The sequence below is a fragment of the Nyctereutes procyonoides genome, unplaced genomic scaffold (assembly GCF_905146905.1).
Source record: "Nyctereutes procyonoides isolate TBG_1078 unplaced genomic scaffold, NYPRO_anot_genome, whole genome shotgun sequence".
NCBI lineage: Eukaryota > Metazoa > Chordata > Mammalia > Carnivora > Canidae > Nyctereutes > Nyctereutes procyonoides.
This window is the reverse complement of record NW_026575140.1, coordinates 89663960-89680824: the sequence shown is the minus strand read 5'-3', so window position 1 is coordinate 89680824 and position 16865 is coordinate 89663960. Positions and strand designations below refer to the sequence as shown.

The 16865-nt window shown below is 40.5% G+C and overlaps 1 protein-coding gene across 1 annotated transcript; it reads left to right on the top strand.

Moving 5' to 3' along the window:
• The first annotated feature begins 3274 nt into the window (after nt 1–3274).
• On the top strand, nt 3275–4210 carry LOC129496972 (olfactory receptor 12-like). Its single transcript, XM_055305313.1, has one exon. The coding sequence runs from the start codon at nt 3275–3277 to the stop codon at nt 4208–4210; it is 936 nt and encodes a 311-aa protein (XP_055161288.1).
• The last annotated feature ends 12655 nt before the right edge of the window (nt 4211–16865 follow it).

Genomic DNA, 16865 nt, shown 5'->3' with positions numbered 1-16865 from the left:
ATTTTAAATATATCAAGATGTATAAAGGAGAAATATAAATTTTAAAATGTCTACTATAAAAATTAAATTCTAACAATAACCTTTTAATGAAGAAATATTCTTTTACAATTGGCTTTACTAGTGATTACTGCCAAGCATTTAAGAAAGAAGCAAGACTGGATAGTCTGGATGGCTCAGTTGGTTAAGCGTCTCTTAATGTCACCTCAGGTCATGATCTCAGGGTCATGAGATTGAGCCCCATGTTGGGCTCTGTATTCAGTGGGGAGTCTGCTTGAGATTCTCTCTCACCTGCTCCCTCTGCCCCTCCCCCACTTAAATGCTCTCACTTTGTAAAATAAATTAATCTTAAAAAAGGAAAGAAGCAAGATCATTCTTACATAAACAAGAATCATCACAAAGGCAGTATTTCCTAGCTATATTTAAGAGTCTGTCACAAGTCTCATATACAAATTAAAATAAAAATTATAGCTAAATCTGTTTCATAAATTTAACTCCAAAAGCATTAAACAGGTTATTAAGAAAATATGTTAATATATAAAGAATAATAAAATCTCTGAAACATGTTTACCCTAAAAATGTAAATGTCATTTAATATTTCAAAAATAATGAATTTAAGATGTGCCGATATCTGCTTATGAAAGAGCAATTCCTAGAAGGTTTGCCTTCTGTGACAAAAAAAAACTAAACTCTGGAGAAATGAACCAACTATTTTCAGAGATTGTACAATACACAGGGAATAACTGTAATTCCTGAGGAAAGGAAACACATCAGAAGGAAAATATTTTCAACTTGAATACATAGCAAGAGAAACAAACCAAACCCAAGATTGAGTTCACGAGGGAAAATAATGAACAGGCATTCAGTGACAACTGAGAAAATAGTACTCATGTAACAGGAAGAAGAGGGGCCAGAAAAGTAATGTAACTATAATGGGCAAAAATGGTTCATATTTGATGACAAATCTAATCACACAGTTGCAAGGACAGGGGCAAAATCCCAAGCAGGATAAACAGAAAGAAAACCAAATAAAGCACTTCAGAATAAATTCTGAAGAGCAGTAGAAAAAGGGACATTGTCAAAGTAGCTGGAGGGGAGAAGAGCCATTACATAGAAGCAAATAAAAGTTCAGCATACACTTGACAGAGGAACTTTTAGATGAAGGAAAACTAAAGGGATGTTTTCACGCCAAAGTTGTGCCATAAGAAATACCCAAAAAAGTTGTCCTAGCTCAAGGGCAACATCATCAGGAGTCAGTAGGAGGATCCCTAGGATCCTGGAGGTACCGCTTTCCCACAAGGACAGGACTGAGGGTTTGAGGACAGGGAATTCCTTTCTCTTCCAGCGTGCCCTTGGGGCTCCTCTTCGTGGGTCTAGCCCAGGTGCCTAACCCCACCGTGGACTCACACTTGAAGCAATCCTCATGCTTCTGGGACCCTTGGTGCCACTTCTTCTCAGCCTTGATTCATAGACGGAGGTATGATTGCCTGCTCTTGCCAATCTCTGTGTGACTTTAAGTCCCACTTTTCCCCCAAGTCAACAGACTGTTTAGGTTATCCTCTGGGTCAGATTTCCTTCGACTACAGCAGGATGCATTAACTGTAGAGATAAGGAACGAGTTGCTCAAAGTGGGGGTTGTTATCTGCTCAGATGAAAAATAGTGAATTTCCGCCTGTGTAGGTCATCAAGTTGAAAAAGGAATCAAGAACTTCTCATCCAAATGTGCTTAATTATCATTATTATTTTGTTCACTAAGTGGAAGGATAGTTCTCGTATCCTCCAGAGGAGCCCTTCTACCCAAGGCCTGGTGAGTCTCCTAGGGCATCACCCCTTCTCTCATTTTTCTTCTGCATTTGGATATAAAGTACGTTACTGGCGAGAGAGACCTTCGTGCCTGGGGAACACCTTGCAGAGGGAATGGCCACCACTCGGCTTTCCCTCCTCGGGAGAGAATTTCTCTTAGGACTGATCCCAGGTCTGCTCATGGTTTTAATCAGTGAGAAAGCATAATAAACTAGAGAGAGAGAGACAGAGACAGAGAGAGAGAGAGGGAGACAAAGAGAGGGGAAGAGAACCTACAACTGTTGCTGGGACTTGCTCATCTTAGCAGCTGGAGTCTGATCTGAACAGGGAGGAAATGCGATCCACCTGGCAGGAAGACTTTCTGTCAAACCAGGGGCACTTTTCATACTCTTGTTTCTTCACGACTTCACATGTAGTAGAGGCTATACAAGGTAAGAAATGGGTTCATTATTACAATATATTTTGTATTTAATTTGTTTATTCTCAGCACATTCCTTTTGAGATTGCTTTAATTACATCTTTTTTCCTGAATTTTTCTGTTGAAACCAGAAACATTTTTATATAAAATTTTAGGTTTCCTTATATTCATTTTTTAGTTGACAGGTGTTACCAGGGGTTACTTTGATGATTCTTCTGCCTTCTAAAGTGAATCAGCCCATATTTCTGTTAACTTTTAATTTTTTAAATTTTCATTTATTTATGATAGTTACACACACACACACACACACACACAGAGAGAGAGGCAGAGACACAGGCAGAGGGAGAAGCAGGCTCCATGCACCGGGAGCCCGATGTGGGATTCGATCCCGGGTCTCCAGGATCGCACCCTGGGGCAAAGGCAGGCGCCAAACTGCTGCACCACCCAGGGATCCCAACTTTTAATTTTTTAAAGAAAGTAGGTATCCTAGATACTGGGCCAAACTGACTCTAATGTCCTTGCATAGACCCAGCCTGTCTTCAAAAAATGTCACAATTAGTGAAACCATAGCAACGACAACAATAAAGATGATTTTTATTTATTATAATTTATAAGACTTTCCATAGGATGTGAATCTTTGAATTGTTTGCCAATTTTATTTTATAGTTCATGATAGATGGTTGAATAGTAAACCACTCAGCTGCTCAATCTCATGACTCTAAAGGAACTTTTTACATCTGTTTTTGTCTGAATTTCTCCATACCTAAACTAAAATAAAAATTACTTCCTTTCTGTACCACCATGTTTTAAGGACACTTTATAACTGTAATAGCAGATGCCTAAATACATACAACACAAGCTTTTTAAATACATACTTCTTTTTTCCATTCATAGCTATCTTTCAATTGTCCTGTGTGCCTTCTATCCTCTGTATGCACAGATCTTTGTATTCTATATCGGATTTGTCTGGTTTCAGTTATTTTTACTAAAACAAGCATTCTGAGCACTCGTTTCTTTCACGTTTACCATCTCCCCAGTTCCTCCTGCATCGCAGCCATGAAGAGCCAGCTAAACAGGAATTCCTCAGGAGTGACTGAGTTCATTCTGCTGGGCTTCAGAACCCCTCCGAAGCTGCAGATCCTCTTGTTCTTGGTGTTCTTGCTGGCCTACGTGGTCACTGTGGTGGGAAATACCAGCATGATAATTGTCATCAGGATGGACTCGAGGCTTCATACACCTATGTATTTCTTCCTTAGAAACTTATCCTATTTAGATCTCTGCTACTCCACAGTCATTGCTCCCAAAACTTTAGCCAACTTCCTATCTCATGAAAAGAAGATTTCCTACAATGGCTGTGCAGCCCAATTTTTCTTCTTTGCTCTGTTTGTCACAACTGAAGGCTTTCTTCTGGCCGTGATGGCATATGATCGCTTCTCAGCCATTTGCTCACCATTCCTCTATCCTGTCCGTATGTCTCAACAGGTTTGTGTTCATTTAGTAATTGGCTCCTACATCTGTGGAGGCATCAACTCCATGGTCCAGACAGGATTCACCTTCAGCTTGCGTTTCTGTGGAGAAAACCGACTGGACCACTTCTTCTGTGATGTCCCAGCCCTGATCAAGATCTCATGTGTTGACACGTCTGTGAACGAGATGGTGCTATTCATTCTCTCCTCCCTCATCATTGTCACCACCACAAGTGTCATCCTGGTTTCCTATGCTTACATACTCTCCACTGTCCTGAAGATCCCCTCCACCCATGGTAGGGGTAAGACCTTCTCCACCTGTGGCTCCCACATGGCCACGGTGAGTTTGTTCTATGGGACTGTGTTCTTCATGTACGCCCAGCCTGGGGCCATCTCCTCCCCAGGGCAAAACAAGGTCATAGCTGTGCTCTACACACTCATCATCCCAATGCTAAACCCTCTGATATACAGTCTAAGAAACAGAGACGTGAAAGATGCTGTGAGAAGAATGCTGCACAGGAAGTGATCCCTTCCTGCCATGTGTCAGACTATGATGCTGGCACAGTCTGCTTCCTAAGCGTCCCAGTTATCCTTGTACTTGGAGAATTAGTTTATCAAGTATATTTTTATATATGGCAACAAATGTTTTTTCTAAATGTTACAAAATGGTATTTCTGTGCTTAGAATATATAAAAGCATTATCTGTTTTCAATTTCTCATGTGATAATTATATATTTTCAATCTTTAAGAAATAAATAGTAAGAACTGCTGTTCTATAATCAATAAAATATGACATGTGTGTGAATCATTCTTTAATTTTTCTATCGAACAAAGCATGTACACTGATATTCATTTGGAAAAAAGAACTGCCACACTGTGTATAGGGCAACACAGAAGGGCAAAGGTTACGTAGAACACTTGAGTAAGGACCCCCTTCTCTCCCAAAGTCCAGCTTTATATTTTGAAGAGTATTATCCTTAGAATCAACACTACTATAAAAGGGATCCACAATATATTACTTGAAAAGTAATTATTCACATGGGAAATATGTGACAATAGCATTCTATTAATTTTTAAATCTTCATTTTCTTCTAGATATGAAATGATATATTTTATAATAAAAGCTGATACATAAAGAATATATTAATATTATAATCACTGTTTTTCAAATGAGGAATTTGAGGCAGTCAGAGACTCAAACTTGATGTAGCCAAAACTCAACACTAGTAGGGCTCCAGAATTTTTATTATTCAAGTATATATTGTAAGGGATGTGAAATATATTAAAAATGTAATCTCACAATCTAGAAACAGGTATTTCTGAAGGGAGGTATACATAGGAAGCAAGTATTGTCATTGACTCACTATATTGTCATTTTTTAAAATTATTTTTATTTTTAATAAAAAAATCATTTGCTATTGGTGTTCAATTTGCCAACATACGGAATACCACCTAGTGCTCATCCCGTCAAGTGTCCCCCTCAGTGCCTGTCACCCATTCACCCCCACACCCCTCCTCCCCTTCCACCACCCCTAGTATGTTTCCCAGAGTTCCGAGTCTTTAAGTTCTGTCTCCCTTTCTGATATTTCCCACACATTCTTCTCCCTTCCCTTATATTCCCTTTCACTATAATTTATATTCCCCAAATGAATGAGAACATACAATGTTTATCCTTCTCCGATTGACTTACTTCACTCAGCATAATACCCTCCAGTTCCATCCATGTTGAAGATAATGGTGGGTATTTGTCATTTCAAATGGCTGAGGAATATTCCATTGTATACATAAACCACATCTTCTTTATCCATCATCTTTCGATGGACACCGAGGCTCCTTTCACAGTTTGGCTATTGTGGACATTGCTGCTAGAAACATCAGGGTGCAGGTGTCCCAGCGTTTCATTGCATCTGCATCTTTGGGGTAAATCCCCAACAGTGCAGTTGCTGGGTCATAGGGCAGGTCTATTTTTAACTCTTTGAGGAACCTCCACACAGTTTTCCAGAGTGGCTGCACCAGTTCACATTCCCACCAACAGTGTAAGAGAGTTCCCTTTTCTCCACATCCTCTCCAATATTTGTGGTTTCCTGCCGTGTTAATTTTCCTCATTCTCACTGGTGTGAGGTGGAATCTCATTGTGGTTTTCATTTGTATTTCCCTGATGGCAAGTGATGCCATTTTCTCATGTGCATGTTGGCCATGTCTATGTCTTCCTCTGTGAGATTTCACTTCATGTCTTTTCCCCATTTCATGATTTGATTGTTTGTTTCTTTGGTATTGAGTTTAATAAGTTCTTTACACATCTTGGAAACTAGCCCTTTATCTGATATGTCATTTGCAAATATCTTCTCCCATTCTGTAGGTTGTCTTTTAGTTTTGTTGAATGTATCCTTTGCTGTGCAAAAGCTTCTTATCTTGATGAAGTCCCGATAGTTCATTTTTGCTTTTGTTTCTTTTGCCTTCGTGGATGTATCTTGCAAGAAGTTACTGTGGCTGAGTTCAAAAAGGGTGTTGCCTGTGTTCTCCTATAGGACTTTGATGGAATCTTGTCTCACATTTAGATCTTTCATCCATTTTGAGTTTATCTTTGTGTCTGGTGCAAGAGAGTGGTCTGGTTTCATTCTTCTGCATGTGGATGTCCAATTTTCCCAGCACCATTTATTGAAGAAACTGTGTTTCTGAGTGGATAGGTCTTTCCTCCCTTATTGAATATTAGTTGACCATAAAGTTCAGGGTCCACTTCTGGGTTCTTTATTCTGTTCCATTGATCTATGTGTCTGTTTTTTTTAATTATTTTATTATTATTTATTTACGAGAGAGAGAGAGAGAGAGAGAGAGAGAGAGAGAGAGAGACAGAGGCAGAGACACAGGCTCCATGCACGGGGAGCCCGACGTGGGATTCGATCCTGGGTCTCCAGGATCGTGCCCTGAGCCAAAGGCAGGCGCCAAACCACTGCGCCACCCAGGGATCCCCTATGTGTCTGTTTTTGTGCCAGTACCGCACTGTCTTGATGACCACAGCTTTGTAGTACAACCTGAAATCTGGCATTGTGATGCCCCCAGCTTGGTTTTCTTTTTAAAAATTCCCCTGGCTATTCGGGGTCTTTTCTGATTCCACACAAATCTTAAAATAATTTGTTCTAAGTCTCTGAAGAAAGTCCATGCTATTTTGATAGGGATTGCATTAAACGTGTAAATTGCCCTGGGTAACATTGACATTTTCACAATATTAATTCTGCCAATCCAGGAGCATGGAATATTTTTCCATCTCTTTGTGTCTTCCTCAATTTCTTTCTGAAGTGTTCTATAGTTTTTAGGGTATAGATCCTTTACCACTTTGGTTAGGTTTATTCCTAGGTATCTTATGCTTTCGGTGCAATTGTAAATGGGATTGACTCCTTAATTTCTCTTTCTTCAGTCTCATTGTTAGTGTATAGAAATGCCACTGACTTCTGGGCATTGATTTTGTATCCTGCCACCCTGCCAAATTGCTGTATGAGTTCTAGCAATCTTGGGGTGGAGTCTTATTTATTTTCTACGTAGAGTATCATGTCATCAGTGAAGTGGGAGAGTTTGACTTCTTCTTTGCCAATTGGAATGCCTTTAATGTCTTTTTGTTGTCTGATTGCTGAGGCTAGGACCTCCAGTAGTATGTTGAATAGCAGTGGTGAGAGTGGACATCCGTGTCTTGTTCCTGATCTTAGGGGAAAGGCTCCCAGTGCTTCCCCATTGAGAATGATATTTATGTGGGTTTTTCGTAGATGGCTTTTAAGATGTTGAGGAATGTTCCCTCTATCCCTACACTCTGAAGAGTTTTTATCAGGAATGGATGCAGTATTTGTCAAATGCTTTCTCTGAATCTAATGAGAGGATCATATGGTTCTTGGTTTTTCTCTTGCTGATATGATGAATCACATTGATTCTTCTACCAATGTTGAACCAGCCTTGCGTCCTGGGGATAAATCCTACTTGGTCATGGTGAATGATTTTCTTAATGTATTGTTGGATCCGATTGGCTAGTATCTAGTTGAGAATTTTTGCATCCATGTTCATCAGGGTTATTGGTCTGTAATTCTCCTTTTTGGTGGGGTCTTTTTCTGGTTTTGGAATTAAGGTGATGCTGGCCTCATAGAACGAATTTGGAAGTACTCCATCTCTTTCTATCTTTCCAAACAGCTTTAGTAGGATAGGTATGGTTTCTTCTTTAAACATTTGATAGAATTCCCCTGGGAAGCCATCTGGCCCTGGACTCTTGTGTCTTGGGAGGTTTTGGATGACTGATTCAATTTCCTCCTTGGTTATTGGCCTGTTCAGGTTTTCTATTTCTTCCTGTTCCAGTTTTGATAGTTTGTGGCTTTCCAGGAATGCGTCCATTTCTTCTAGATTGCCTAATTTATTGGCGTATAGCTGTTCATAATATGTTTTTAAAATCGTTTGTAATTCCTTGGTGTTGGTAGTGATCTCTCCTTTCTCATTCATGATTTTATTAATTTGAGTCTTCTCTCTCTTCTTTTTAATAAGGTTGGCTAATGGTTTATCTATCTTATTAATTCTTTCAAAGAACCAACTCCTGGTTCCATAGTTCTTCTGGTCTCGATTTCGTTGAGTTCTGCTCAAATCTTAAATAACTCTCTTCTGCTGGGTGTAGGATCCATCTGCTGTTTTTTCTCTAGCTCCTTTAGGTGTAAGGTTAGCTTTTGTATTTGAGTTCTTTCCAGTTTTTGAATGTATGCTTGTATTGTGATGTATTTCCCCCTCAGGACTGCTTTTGCTGCATCCCAAAGATTTTGAACGGTTGTATCTTCATTCTCATTAGTTTCCATGAATCTTTTAAATTATTCCTTAATTTCCTGGTTGACCCTTTCATCTTTTAGCAGGATGGTCCTTAACCTCCACGTGTGTGAGGTCCTTCCAAACTTCTTGTTGTGATTTAGTTCTAATTTCAAGGCCTTATCGTCTGAGAATATGCAGGAGACGATCCCAGTCTTTTGGTATCGGTTCAGACCCGATTTGTGACCCAGTATGTGGTCTATTCTGGAGAAAGTTCCATTGCACTTGAGAAGAATGCATATTCATCAGTTGAGTTTGGATGTAAGTTCTGTAGATATCTGTGAAATAGATCTGGTTCAGTGTATCATTTAAAGCTCTCGTTTCTTTGGAGATGTTGTGTTTAGAAGACCTATCGAATGTAGAAATTGCTATGTTGAAGTCACACCAAGTATAAGTGTATTATTATCTAAGTATGTCTTAACTTTGGTTATTAATTGATTGATATATTTGGCAGATCCCACATTCGGGGCATATATATTGAGGATTGTTAAGTCCTCTTTTTGGATAGATCCTTTAAGTATGATATAGTGTCCCTCTTCATCTCTCACTACAGTTTTCGGGGTAAATTTTAGTTTATCTGATATAAGGATGGCTACCCCTGCTTTCTTTTGAGGACCCTTTGAATGGTAAATGGTTCTCCAACCTTTTATTTTCAGGCTGTAGGTGTCCTTCTGTCTAAAATGAGTCTCTTGTAGACAGCAAATAGATGGGTCCTGCTTTTTTATCCAGTCTGACTCCCTGCGCCTTTCTTTTTTAATTGATTTATTTATGATAGTCAGAGAGAGAGAGAGAGAGAGAGAGGCAGAGACACAGGCAGAGGGAGAAGCAGGCTCCATGCACTGGGAGCCCAATGTGGGATTCGATCCCGGGTCTCCAGGATCACCCCTGGGCCAAAGGCAGGCGCCTAACCGCTGCGCCACCCAGGGATCCCTCCCTGCGCCTTTTGATGGGGTCATTAAGCCTGTTCACGTTCAGAGTTACTATTGAAAGATAAGAGTTTAGGGTCATCATGATATCTATTCAGTCCTTGTTTTTGTGGATTGTTCCACTGGACTTCTTTTTAAAGGGGAATTTTAAGAGTCTCCCTTAAAATTTCTTGCAGAGCTGGTTTGGAGGTACATATTCTTTCAGTTCCTGCCTGTCTTGAAAGCTCTTTATCTCTCCTTCCATTCTGAATGAGAGCCTTGCTGGATAAAGTATTCTTGGTTGCATTTTCTTCTCATTTAGGACCCTGAATATATCCTGCCAGCTCTTTCTGGCCTGCCCGGTCTCTGTGGAGAGGTCTGCTGTTACCCTAATACTCCTCCCCATAAAAGTCAGGGATTTCTTGTCTCTTGCTGCTTTAAGGATCTTCTCTTTATCTTTTGAATTTGCAAGCTTAACTATTAAATGTGGAGGTGTTGAACGGTTTTTATTGATTTTAGGGGGGGACCTCTCTATATCCTGGATCTGAATGCCTGTTTCCCTTCCCAGATTAGGAACGTTTTCAGCTAGGATTTGTTCAAATACATATTCTGGCCCTCCGTCCCTTTCGGCGCCCTTGGGAACCCCAATTAAACGTATGTTTTTCTTCCTCAGGCCGTCGTTTATTTCCCTTAGTCTGTCTTCATGGTCTTTTAATTGTCTGTCTCTTTTTTCCTCAGTTTCCCTCTTTGTCATCAACTTGTCTTCTGTGTCACTCACTCGTTCCTCCACCTCGTTAACCCTCATCGTTAGTACTTCTAGTTTGGATTGCATCTCATTCAATTGATTTTTAATTTCTGCCTGATTGGATCTAAATTCTGCAGTCATGAAGTCTCTTGAGTCCTTTATGCTTCTTTCTAGATCCAGCAGTAGCTTTATAATAGTGCTTCTGAATTGGCTTTCTGACATTGAATTTTAATCCAAATTTTGTAATTCTGTGGAGAGAGGACTGTTTCTAATTCTTTCTTTTGATGTGAGGTTTTCCTTGTAGTCATTTTACTCAGGGCAGTGGCCAAAAACAAGTTGTATTGGGAAATGGAGAGAAAGAGAGAAGAGAAAGAAGGAAGGAAAGAAAACAAAATAAAGAAAAAAGAAAAAAGGAAGGAAAAAAGTGAAAAGAAAAAAGCGAAAAAAAGAGAAGAAAAGAAAAAAAGAAAAAAGGGAGCAAAGAGAAGTGAAAAAACAACAACAACAAAGAAAAAACAAGGGGGAGTATCCTCTGATTCTGTATACTGTAAGTCCCTCTACTTCCCCTGGAACTTTCCAGTTCTGCTTGGTCAATAACTTGTTTTTCTCCTGTTGGTCTAGCTGGTCTTCTGGGGGAGGGGCCTGCTGTGCTGATTTACAGGTGTTAGCACTTTGAGAGCTGCTCAGCCCCCTGCCTGGTCCAGGGCTCAAGGAAAGATGTTTGAGCCGTTTGAGCCTATCTGGTGAGGCCACTCTGAGGCTCAGTGGGGCTTGTTTACCCCGTGAGGCCAGGAGGAACAACCCCAGTGGCAGGGCCAGCTCTGGAGCCCTGGAGTCTGCTCCCGCAGTAGCTCTGGAGCTCTCCGTCTGCAGGGCCTGGAGGCTCCGGGGCGGCACCGCTGATCTGCTCATCTCGGGTCAGGAGGGTCCTTGCTGTCCTGGGCCCTCCCGGCCTCTGCCTGTCCCGGGGGGAGGCCGGATCCTGGGCTGTGTCCCGGCGCCCTGTGCTCCGGGGCCTGCGCTCCCGCCCCGCAGCCCCCTCCGGGGAGCCGCCGCCCGAGCCCCTCCTAGCTGCTCCGGGTCCTGCCGTGCGCGCTGCAGCCCTTAGGGAGCTCGGCGCACTCTCCCGGGGCGCAGGTGCCTGTTAGTGTCCCCGGGAGCCCGAGGGCATCCCCGCCCTCCTGGGGTCTTGCTCTAACTCCCTGTGAGCCCCTTTTCGCCCGAGAAGGTTGGTGCAGCTCCTGCTTCTCCGGGATGTGGCTCTCCTGTCCTGGGGACACTCTCCCCGGCCTCAGCCCGGCTCCTCATGGGGCCCCTCCCCCTTGGAGGCCTTTTGTTTCTTTATTTCTTTTTTCCCCCCGTCTTCCTACCTTGATAGAAGCGGGAACTCTTCTCACTGTAGCATTTCGGCTGGTCTCTCTTTAAAGGTCAGGCCGAAGTCGTAGATTTTCAGGATGATTTGAAGGTTATGTATGTAATTTGCTTGGGACAGGTGACTTGGAGACCCTACTCTTCGGCCATCTTCTGGCCCAAGTGCAAAGGTCTGTTTTCATTTCCATTTTTTCATGGTGGAGTAGACTTCTGCATCTGCATGTACAGCTGCTCCATCCAGGGCCACGGTGCCTGCCTCCTGGTGAAGGTGAGAAGCCCCTATCTGTTGATGGGAATGCAGCGACCAGACACTGCTGAGCAACTTTTTGGAGGAGATGAAAGTGAGGCTGGCCAAGTGCTGAGCCTGGCCTACAACCCCTTGGGGACAGGGCGCATGACCTGGGCCCTCCATGGCCCACCATTCAGATGGCAAAGTGAAACGTTGCTTTGGTTTATCTTTTCTTTTTTACTTTGACTCTTTCCACCTGCTTTGGGAGGAAGCCCTGATGCAGCCCCCAACCAGCAGGGGCTCTAGTACTAGACCGACTGCCTGAGGAACAAGCATAACCACTGTCCAGGCTGAGGGCACCTAGTGGACATCACAGGGCAGTGTGTCCGTCTTTTGTGAGGCCACCTGAGTCCCACAGGTACCCCAGATACCCTGCCTGGGGGGACCTGCTCACCAGAGACACTCCCCTTCACTCTCACAGCCGTGGGTCAGGACACCTGATGGCCAAAGGGTAATGCCGGATGCTGTCCATTGTGTTCTCTGCATCCCACCTGTGTTTTCATGCACTGGGTGAAGGCTGTCACCCAGGGTGGGGGTCCAGTCGAGCTCCCTAATGGAGCAGGACCTGAGCCTTGTTGGTTTACATTTTTTTCTCCTGTTCAGTGAAATGTGTCTTGATTGGCATTGTTTGGTGAGTGGTGAGACCGTTTGGGATTCCTGGTCCCTCCTATGGCTGATTGCTCCATGGGGTTTGTCCCACATTGCTCCCACAGCTTCCAGGTAGGCCCAGCCCTGGGGTGGCCCTCGACCCTGGAATGCACCTCACGTGAGGGGCAAGGGGACTCCAGACCACTCCCATAAGATGCTCTTCCTCAAAGATGATGGTCTTCAATAATGCAGTAACTTCGTTTTGATGAACCCTGTCACTTTAGCATGTAATCTATTAGAGAATCCTGTGCAGTGATTCCAGAACCTCAAAAATGTATGATATTATATAAGGATTGATTTGCTATAGACAATTCTGGATAAAAGAGAGAGAGAGACATGTTACACTGTTCTAATGATTTTATGTCAAGATGCTTGTAATAAGCTTATAAAACAAACAAATATGAGGGAACTGTCAATGAGCTTTTCTAGTTTTTTACTATTTTCAGAGAATGTTATCTGCATGATATGTATTTCTAATTGTGGTGAATCTAACTTGATTGCCTAATTTATGTTGGTTTGTTTGTTTTGTAATCATTCCTCATGTGCTGAAGAAGAAACTATTGTTTTGGGGATACACACACATTATACATGCGCCATTTATATATGTCTAATTACATATCAATCTTGTTACTTGCACTTTTTACATTTTTTCTGATTTCTTGTCTGCTTTATTTTTTAAATATTTACTGAGATATGTGATCATCTATTATGATGGTGACTTGGCAATTTGTTCCTGTAATATGCTTTCTATATAGAAGCTATTTTATTAATTAATTACAGTTTAAGAATAGTTTCATTTAGTTCTAAATTTCATTTCTATCAAGATAAGAATATTTCTATTTAACAATATTCTTATTACATCGGCATCTTTATGCATTTTATTTTTTATTTAATTTTTATATTAAAAAATTAGTTATTTAAGAGAGAGAAAATGCACAAGCAGGAATGAGGGGGAGGGGCAGAGGGAGAAGCAGACTCCCTGAGGAACAGGGAGCCCAATATGGTGCTCAATCCCAGGACCCCTGAGATCGTGACGCCAGCTGAAGGCAGACACTTAACCAATTGAGCCACCCAGGTGCCCCCTTTTCTATGCATTTTAACTAAATCTGAAGTTGAAAAAATGTTTTATACAGCCCCCCGAAAGGTAGGAGAATTCCATAGCTCTTCATCTTTGCCAATGCTTATTTATCTTCTTGCTATTAGCCAGTATACTCTGTGGAAAGTGAGATTACATAATGATTTTAACTTTAATTTCCATACTAATAGTGTCAAATTAGTATGTTTCCATGAACTCATTGGCCATTAGTGGTCAAATAAATGCATGTTCTTTTGTTCATTTTTATGGTGATATGTTTGTCTTTTAATTTTTAAGTTATAACTGGATAAAAGTCTTGTGTCAAGATGTATGAATCATAGATACTTTCTCTTAACCCATATTTTGCCTTTTCATATTAAACATGATGTCCTTTGAAGAACACATATTTTAGATTTTGATGAAGTCAAATTTATCATTTAAAAAAATAGGGATCCCTGGGTGGCGCAGCAGTTTGGCGCCTGCCTTTGGCCCAGGGCGCGATCCTGGAGACCCGGGATGGAGTCCCACGTCGGGCTCCCGGTGCATGGAGCCTGCTTCTCCCTCTGCCTGTGTCTCTGCCTCTCTCTCTCTCTCTCTCTCTCTCTCTCTCTCTCTCTCTCATAAATTTAAAAAAAAAATAGTGTTTCTTTTGTCCTTTCCCAGGGATCCTTGCCTTCTCCATGTTTTCAAAGATATGCTGTGTTTTCTTCTATATGTTTAATAGTTTTGGTTTTATGTTTAGGTCTGTGATCCTCTTTAAGTCAATTAGGGTGCATAGCATATGGTGGGATCCAGGGCATTTTATTTGGTTTTTTATGGCTAATTGTTCCTGCACTAGTTGTTTAAAAGAATTCTCTTTGTCCAGTGAATTCATCCTTGGCAAAAATCAATAAATCATACATGTGCAGTCTTTCTGAACTCTCTTTTCTGCTGCTCTGATATACTCTTATGCCAATACAACAGTTTTCTGATTGCTATGGTGTTATACTAAGTCTTGAAAGAAGTGTAATTCCTCAAACTTTTTCTTTAAAATAATTATTTTGACTATTCTGTATTCGTTGGCTTTTCATGAAAATAATAGAATCAGCTTTTCAACTTTTACAAGATAAAACTGGAATTTTAATTCAAATGGTATTAACTTTATAGTTCACTTTGGGGGAACTCAATATCTTAATAATCATAATTCATTAGCATAGTAAATCTATTTATTTAGGCTTTCTATAATTTCAACAAAGCAGATTTCAGTGCATGTTTTGGTAAATTTACTGTAGGCTTTTAAATCTTTCAATGCTCTACTAGATGGTATTTTTAGTGCTGTTATTCAATTGTTCATTGCTTATAGTAAAAATGCATGCTGTAATAAAATTAAATGGTATCTTGCAATCTTGGTAACTTAGAAATTTTCTTTTTTGTATATACCTTGAAATTCTGAAACATTTTGTGTTGAGATAGAATATACATATAATAAAATTCACCAATTGTAAACATACAATTTAATGGGTTATGGTAGATATCTACATTCATTAAACCATCATTAAATCAATGTGGGGGGCACCTAGGTGGCTCGGTCAGTTGAGCGTCAGACTCTTGGTTTCAGTTGAGGTTATGTCTCAGGATGCTGGGATCAAATCCCATGTTGGGCTCTGCACTCAGTGGGAAGTCTGCTTAAAGGTCCTGCCCCTGTCCCTCTGTCCCTACCTCCCTCTCAAACAAATAAATAAATCGTTAAATCATGATATAAGGATGCCTGGGTGGCTCAGTCAGTTAAGCATCTGCCTTTGTCTCAGGTCATAATCTTTGGATCCCTGCTCAGAGGGGAGATTTCCTTCTCCCTCTCCCTCTACCCTCCTCCCTGCTCATGCTCCCTCTTCCTCTTTCTCTCTCTCTCCCAAATACAAATCTTAAAAAAATAAAAAAAACAAATCATGATAGAGAATGCTTCCATATTCCAAAACGATTTTCATACACCTTCACAATCAACCCCCTTATTTCATCCTTCCCCTCTACAAACCACTGACAGCTCTGTCATTATAAATTTTCTAGAACTGCATACAAATGGAATCATGTGATAGTTTTTGTAATAACATCTTTCTCTTAGCATAATGCTTTGGAGATTTTTTTATGTTAATAAAATGTTAATATCAGCAGCTTGCTTTTTTCATTGCTAAATAGTATTTTATTACATAGACATACTGTGACTTGTTTATCCACTTATTGAATTATTGAATCTGAATTTGATTTACTTTCTTTAACGCTTATGGAAAAACCTGATATGAACAATTGTATGCATAACTTTGCAGTGGCATATATTTTCATTTCCTTTAATAAAATATTTGGGATGAGATTGCTGATTTAGTATGTATTTTTTAAATGACACTCCACACTGGCTATATATTTGCATTACCATCATCAATATGTGAAATTTCAAGATGCTCCAAATCCTTATCAACACTTGGTATTCTCAGTGTTTTTAACTTTAGTCATTCTAGTGGATATGTATGGACTTAACTAACATTACCCTGGTGATTCGTGATGTTAGGGATCTTTTCATTTGATTGTTTAACATTCATATATCTTGTCTGGCAATGTTTCTGTTAAAGTTTTAGTTTATTGGCTTCTTTGTTTTTTTTGTTTGTTTGTTTTGGTTTTGATTTTGTTTTTTGTTTTGTTTTGCTTTGCTTTGTCTTTTTTTTGCCTTTATTCTTTGAACTGTAAAAGTTCTTTTTAATATATTGTAGATAGCTTTTAATAGATAAATGTTTTTCAAATTTTTTTCTCCCAACCCATTGCTAGCCTTCTTCTCCTACCTCCCAGGTTTTGGCAACTACCAAATGATACTTTCTATCTCTATGTTTTAGTTTTTTAGTTTTTTTTTAAGATTTTATTTATTTATTCATGATAGGTGCAGAGAGAAGCAGAGACACAGGCAGAGGGAGAAGCAGGCTCCTTGCAGGCAACCGGAGGTGGGACTCGGTCCCAAGACTCTGGGATCACGCCCTGGGCCCAAGGGAGTTGCTCAACTGCTGAGCCACTCAGGCGTCCCTATCTCTATGGTTTTGACATTTTTAACTACTTCTTGTGAGTAGAATCTTACAGGATTTGTCTTTTTGTCTGGTGACTGCTTATGTCACTTAGCAAAATGCCTTCCAAGTTAATGTATGTTGTAACGTCAAAATTTCCTTCCTTTTTGAGACTGAATAATATTCCTTTGCATGTATATATCATATCTTGCATATCCATTCCTCCAGTGATATGCACTTTGATTGCTTCCACGTTTTAACTATTGTGAATTATGTTGCTAGGAACATATATGTACAAATA

What these genes read in the sequence shown, in the direction of transcription:
- LOC129496972 (XM_055305313.1), top strand. Translation starts at nt 3,275, where the DNA reads ATGAAGAGCCAGCTAAACAGGAATTCCTCAGGAGTGACTGAGTTCATT.